Source organism: Alosa sapidissima, chromosome 20, assembly GCF_018492685.1.
Source record: "Alosa sapidissima isolate fAloSap1 chromosome 20, fAloSap1.pri, whole genome shotgun sequence".
NCBI lineage: Eukaryota > Metazoa > Chordata > Actinopteri > Clupeiformes > Clupeidae > Alosa > Alosa sapidissima.
The window spans coordinates 19,108,847-19,116,346 of record NC_055976.1 but is presented as its reverse complement, the minus strand read 5'-3'; the positions used below and the strand labels follow the sequence as shown (position 1 = coordinate 19,116,346).

Genomic DNA, 7,500 nt, shown 5'->3' with positions numbered 1-7,500 from the left:
GGGTGCGTCTGTGTGTGTGTGTTTGAGTGTGTGTGTGTGTGTGTCCGTGTGTGTGTCTGTGTGAGTGTGTATGTGTATCCCACATCAGCTCCATCAGACAGGTTCCTGTATGTTTGTGTGTTGTCTCTGTGTCCATCCAGCAACAGTCTGTGTGTCCATCCAGCACCAGTCTGTGTGTCCATCCAGCACCAGTCTGTGTGTCCATCCAGCACCAGTCTGTGTGTCCATCCAGCACCAGTCTGCTTGTCCACATGCTACTGTTTCTCTGTGTCCTGCCCATTGCTGGTGTGTGCATTCGCATCATTCCAATTAAATTCCCTCAACTGCTGACCCTGCAGATTTCTGCTTAGTTTAATGAGACACCGAGATGCTTCTGATATCTGATTGTTCCACGGTGGGATGGTCTCTTTAAATAAACACACACACACACACACAAACACACACACACACACACACACACACACACACTAGGAATTTTAATAACTACTGATTTTTACTAGTTGACAAGTACTTTATTATAGTTGTCGACTAGTTGACTAGTAGTTATGTACCAGTACAATGCTGGTGCTAACATTACTGCTAGTGCTTGCTATTGGCAGCGGGTATTTCATCTTTAGAATGTTATCTATAGCAGACAGGCTCTTATTCTCACATGTCACTGGAACAGGTCCTTTTCCCCTTTTGTCCACGACTAGGCAGTTGACTGCTGCCTACATCACCGACTATTGGTTTTAATAGTAGATTATTTGACTTTTTGATGAAACCCCTAACACACACACGCACACACAAAGTAATGAAGCCATCAGACATCTCAGGACATCTGTGATGAACAGGTCACACAATGTCTGTAGTGTCAGAGCAAATGTCAGTGGTATATTTAGTTCCACAATGTAAAGGATGCGACACTTTCCATCATGCACCGCGTCTCAGGTTCATTAAAAAAGCCTCCCCGGTTCCTGCTGTTTACCAGTCGGCGTCTGAACAGGAAACCACTCATTAATTTTAGTCCTGAGAACGACTATACCCAGAATTTTTTATCTCACGCCATGGCAGGGGGGAATTATTCTTCATGGTTGAGTGTGTATTTCGAGCTCATAAAATGCGGCAGCGTCCTCTCAAGGGCTGAGCGGCACAGTGTGCTCCGCGTTTGGCAGAGTCACCCTCGTCAGCAGATGAGGAGGAGCGGGCAGTTTACGAGATGAATCAGCTAGAGCAGCTCCTCTTCCTGCGGTGGAGGTATAACTCCAAAGGCCAAACTATTAATATCCCCCTTCCCCAGCCTGTTGTGCCCGTGGAATATGCACAACAATATCCCGCATGCCATACTGACGTGTGGGAGGGATTTACACTGTGCGTGACCCGAGTTCACCCATGACAGGTTGTGTACAAGCAGCCATTTTAGACCTTGGGCTGTGAGTGTTGATATGAAGGAGGATGCGCTCTTATAAATAAATAATGGGATATCTGTTTGTTGACTACCTGCCATATTAGTGCCCTGCGTAAGTCTGAAGTTTGAGACAGCAGTATTTAAAGATGTTTTATAAATGAATAATACAAATATCTGTTTTCGTTATGAAAATGCTGTGCTGCTCCCCTTTTAAAACCATTGTGAATTGAGAATATGAGTCCAACAACATGTTGTTGCTGCCAGGTCATAAAAGTTTATGTTTGCCCTGTGCTCCCTTTGTGTTCTCCCTTAACCTTGTGATAAGTGACTGCTCTGCTTGTTCTGGGATGCACAGCGCTATATAAGTATATATACTCTTTTGATCCCGTGAGGGAAATTTGGTCTCTGCATTTATCCCAATCCGTGAATTAGTGAAACACAATCAGCACACAGTGAACACACAATGAGGTGAAGCACACACTAATCCCGACGCAGTGAGCTGCCTGCAACAGCGGCGCTCGGGGAGCAGTGAGGGGTTAGGTGCCTTGCTTAAGGGCACTTCAGCCGTGTCTACTGGTCGGGGTTCGAACTGGCAACCCTCCGGTTACAAATCCGAAGCGCTAACCAGTAGGCCACGGCTGCCCCCATGCCCCTATGCCCCTATGTGACTGTGGTCATAATCTTTCAAATGTTATTTTCCATCTTAAATCACCATCTATTCTAAATGCTTTCTTGACATTTTTATTTCACTATAGCATAACATGTTGGTTAAATTGCTTTTAAACAAAGCCACTGCAAGGAACTATAGATTTTTAGTGTCAAAAATCTGTGTTTTAGTGCTGGTCTTACATCCTGCAGGTATTTAAACTCAAGAGTTAGCCATGTCCATACACCAGGGACCTGATACTTGTATTGCATTTAATGACTATGATTTATTTACTGTAACACAGTTGAGTCAATATTGTTGTCCTGGTTAGAATATGTCTCCGATTATTGTGCTGACATGGTGTTCGAGTGAAGTTGCCTGTATTCAATTACCCAATTTACTGTCCAGAGTCAGCTTTTGCAACATCATCAAAACTACTGTCACTTTTCTGCCTTCATTCCACCCCCTGACTCATTATAAATGTAGTTAGTCAAGTACAGTACAAAACTGTATGGCAGAAGGCAGATTGGGAGATAGTACCTAAACCAATTATCTTGTATCTCGTTTAGATCACTGTGAAAACTAGAATTGCGGTTCCGAGGAACTGCAAGAGTGGGTTTGATCAGGGGCATGGAACTCGGCCTCATCCAAGGATTCCAACGGTACCTCATTTATGAAAATCAGACATACGGGTCAAAAGTTACACGCACACACCTTCATATACACAGACAGCCCAGCCCAGCCCATTAGACATTGCTAGATGGCTTAGAACTCTGCCAGGTGCAAGCTTAAGCAATTAGAGCTGTGATGTCATAATCGAAATTAGAATCCTGAACATTCCGGCATTCATTTCAATGGGGCCCAAAAACGCCGAAAAACAGGAATAATGCGAGAACGACAAGGGCTACACGAAAGTAACAAGCAAGCTACACCGGTTTGGGCCTGAATTTTTGGAGTTCGAACCGCGTCGATAAACTTAAAAACTTAAGAAGAACAATAGTGGGCTTGCTGGATCAAACCCACTAATAATAGATTCAGAGTATTCACTGAACATTCTAGAACAGTGTGATTGTTACAGACAAGTTCCAGAATTTTGTGGCATTCAACCATGACAACTTCGGTTTCATTCTAAAGGTGCTTGTGAAAACAACAAAAGCATCTGCAAAACAACAGCAAAACTAATCAGAGAACTAACAGTGAGATAACATTACTTTCCTGGATTTCATTATATTTTGATGAATTGATTTGATGAAAGACTTGACCATGAATGGAATTATTGATGGAAGAGAAGGACAAAGGCAGCAAGAGGCATAGCTTCATTTATAACATGGATGATGACGAGACTATCTCTCTTACTGACAGGCGTCCCCAGTCAGGATATGAAAATGTTTACAGTGACTATGGCTGCTGTGAGAGAGTTGTGATCAACGTATCGGGTCTGAAGTTTGAGACCCAGTTAAAGACTCTTGCTCAGTTCCCGAACACTCTCCTGGGGGATCCCGAAAAGAGAATCAGGTATTTCGACCCTCTTCGCATCGAATACTTTTTTGACAGGAACCGACGAAGCTTCGATGCCATTCTGCACTATTACCAATCAGGGGGGCGATTAAAGAGACCCTCTAATGTTCCATTTGACATATTTTTGGAGGAAGTTAAGTTCTATGAACTAGGAGAGGAGGCAGTGCAGAAGTTTCAAGAAGATGAGGGCTTTGTGAAAGAAGAAGAGAAACCGCTACCAGAGAACAAATTCAAACGTCAAATGTGGCTCTTGTTTGAGTACCCGGAGAGCTCCAACCCAGCCAAAGGCATTGCTGTTGTGTCCGTTTTGGCCATTGTGATATCAATAACCATCTTCTGTATGGAAACAATGCCAGAATTCAAGATTGACATCCCTAAGACCAACTCTTCTCATGCTGATAGTCATCTACTGCCTTTCCACAACCCGTTTTTCATTGTGGAGTCAGCATGCATTGCTTGGTTTTCTCTTGAGGTGATAGTGCGCTTTTTCGCCTGCCCAAGTAAACTGGAATTTTTTAAAAACCTGCTGAACATCATTGATATTGGGTCCATTTTGCCTTATTTCGTCACACTCATGGCAGAAAATTCTGATGAACAGAACGCCAGTCAACCCTCTGGACACACAAGTCTGACCATCCTGAGAATAATGCGCTTGGTCCGAGTGTTCCGCATCTTTAAACTGTCCCGCCACTCCAAGGCGCTGAAGATGCTCGGGAACACGTTCCGCGCCAGCGTCCGAGAACTTGGCCTGCTCATCTTTTTCCTCCTCATCTGCGTCATCCTCTTCTCCAGCGCCATCTACTTCGTTGAGTCCGCTCACCCCAAGTCTCAGTTCCGCAGCATCCCCGAGGCCTTCTGGTGGGCCATCATCACCATGACAACGGTCGGCTACGGCGACATATGCCCCATAACGGCCGGCGGGAAGATCGTGGGCTCCCTGTGTGCGGTCACCGGCGTGTTGACCCTAGCCTTGCCTGTCCCCATCATCGTCTCCAACTTCACACACTACTACAGTATGATGAACAGAGGCGCGCACAAGCAGGAGATAGAGGAGCGGTCAGCCAGCTGCATGGCCTTCATGAAGAGGCGCCCGGGGGCATCCATGTCCCGTTCGTCCATCGAACCTGCGGACAATTAGAAGCCCAGCACCACCTCCAGGATCGTCTAGGCCCCCTATGGACACATTTAGAATGGATAAATCTCTTTGTTTTGCTAATAAAGAAAGTATCTGGAGAAGAGTACATGTAGTTTACTACTAAAATAAATGTTATTGGTTCTGAACTTTGTTTAACATTGATGTCTGGAGCACCTTAATAGATGGCCAAAGACAGAGAGGCATAAAGGTTAAAACAGCACAAATTTATCGTTCACACTTTACTCATAGACCACCCACATAGACTATCTGCAGATGCGCCGGTTATCAACAAAATTATAATAAACTATCTGTTGACACACTGTTAACTAATGCTAATTAGTTATGTATGGTCAAAAAAAGTGGGTTGTTATGAGAAAGAAGCATGGAACTGTTGAGCAAACGTGAGAGTCACAAGAGTGACCAGAATCTTAGCTGCAGCAACGTTGAGAATGCCTTTTCCATATTTGTAGAAAATGAATGAAACAAAGTCCCTCAAGCACTATAACTTAGCATAGTGTTGCCCTTTGAGCAGCTGAAAAAAAAAACAATGACCACATCAATAATATTAGAATTCAAAATACCACAAGGTAATTTACACTGGTTGGTCAGAGAGGTCCCTGTTGGCCTGCAGAAATGACTTTGATGGGATGCTTAATCATTTCGGATTAGAATACCCAGCTCAGCACAGCTGGTTTGTTGTCACACGGAAATTCATGCACTTACTCTGGAAAAAGCCTGAAAGAAGGAGACCACTGGCCGTTCGAGCCTAATATCGCTGGTTAGCTGATGGTTTAGTTTTTTTCACCGGTTACACTTGAAGGTATCTACATAACAGTGACATGACACTGTCATGAACACATGACACTTTCATGACACATGAACTCTAACCCTTACCCTAACTCTAACCCTAAGTTGTCATGACAAAAACCGAATGACACTTAATAACAGAAGCGTTGTATCATAAACATTTATGACTTTGTTTATGACACGTTCATGACAGTGTCATGTCACTCTTATGTAGATACCTTCAAGTAAAGTGTAACTCTTTCAGTAACACTTTACTTGATGGGTGAGTTCATAACACATTCATAGCAGCTGTCATAACCTGCACATAAAGCATTCATGACTGCTTCATGAGACATGACTCAACATTCATACCAAACCTTTTAACAATGTAGAAGACAGAATGACGACAACTTGTCAAAATAAAAGTCCAACAATCGCAAAGCAGTCCATTGTTGCCATGGTGAAGCTGGTGTTGCTCTTATATCTGTGTTAGATGTCGAGGGGATGTCTGCATGTTCGCTCTGTGTGGCATCGCATAGCCCCGTATCCCTGGAGCCCTGTTGAAACATGGGAGCAAATGTTGTAGGGGACACCCTATGTTCCTCCCCTTTTTTGTTTGTCCCCTCTTCTCCTCTGGTTAGGGTTTAAGCAACCTCTTACACAACCACATGCACACGTCCTAGGCCTGAGCACACACACACAGACACACACAGAAACATGGTCACACACACACACACACACACACACACACACAGAGCTTTCTCGCCGGGCCTGACCCCTGGATAGGCAGCGTTTGACGCTGAGCCGGCGGGACTGTCCGGGGTGGAGGAAGGTTATTATCTGCAGGGCCAACGGGCTCTGTTCCCACCCGACCCCACAGCCCTCACGACCATTGCAGTCCAGGGGCTAAATTACGCCCACGTGCCTCAACAGAGGGGTGTGTGTGCCCTCCTAGACCTCTGCGGTGGATGGTGTGTGTGTGTGTGTGTGTGTGTGTGTGTGTGGGGGGGGGGGTTAACGCGTGCTGTCTTTCATCCCCGCTGGCGCTTGTCACCCCCAAGCTGGGTTGTGGTTGTCGTGGCAGCGGGCAGGAAGTGGCTGACGCTGGCAGTTCTTGCGGTGGTGGAATGAGGCCTGATGTCAAATCACAGTCACCCTGTATGATGCGGCAGAGAGAGAGAGAGGTGCTTAGAGGGGCATCACTCACCTGCCGCATGCACGCACACACACACACACACACACACACACACACACACACACACACATCTCACACACTCCTGTTTCTCTGGCGTGAGTTTAGGGGTGTTCCTGTTACTGAGCTGCTCTGGGGATGGGACGAGCCAAAAGTGTGTTTTACTCCCTGAATTAGACAGGCACACGCTGCGAAGCTGCAGACTGGCTGTGACTACTCCAGTACTTTATGAATGAGGCTCTACTGGCCTGCTGGAGTTGGAGAGACAGAGTGCCTTTTCAGAGTTGTACACAGTGGGTTTCGAAAGTATTTAACCCGCTGAAATTTATCACCATTTTCACATTTAAAAAAGATTTTTAAACATTTGCCCAATCAGTGTTATTATTGTGGCCATTTATATTTATTGTGATTTTAAAAATATTTATTTGTGCTTACGTGCCTTTTGAGAGTTCCACTTTACATGTGTGCAGTTGTTACATTATACAAGCCCAGTGTTAGCAATAGGCTCCTTCGAATGTGTATGCTATTACAGGTAACTAACCCTAACCCCAAACTAACCACAAATCCAAATATGGCTTAGATAAACATTTACTTGTTTTTACAGTTGCTTTCCCATGTTTCCTGTAGCAAGGTCACATTTGTTTTAGGCACAGTTCTCAAATCACTCTACATACACTAAATGCAAAATAAAGCAGCAAAATATTTATGGTTTCAGATTTGCAATCACCAACTAAACACTAATGTTAAAAATTAAATATTCTAGATTCTTCAATTGGGTTATGCCTGCAGTCTTGCGCTTCATCAAAATCACCAATGCTACAACATTCATGGTATAT

At 44.6% G+C, this 7,500-nt stretch overlaps 1 protein-coding gene across 1 annotated transcript; it reads left to right on the top strand.

Annotated features, from left to right (window-relative positions):
* Window positions 1-2,928: 2,928 nt before the first annotated feature.
* LOC121694610 (potassium voltage-gated channel subfamily A member 1-like) lies at window positions 2,929-4,784 on the top strand. Its single transcript, XM_042074816.1, has one exon. The coding sequence runs from the start codon at window positions 3,301-3,303 to the stop codon at window positions 4,687-4,689; it is 1,389 nt and encodes a 462-aa protein (XP_041930750.1). The 5' UTR covers window positions 2,929-3,300; the 3' UTR covers window positions 4,690-4,784.
* The last annotated feature ends 2,716 nt before the right edge of the window (window positions 4,785-7,500 follow it).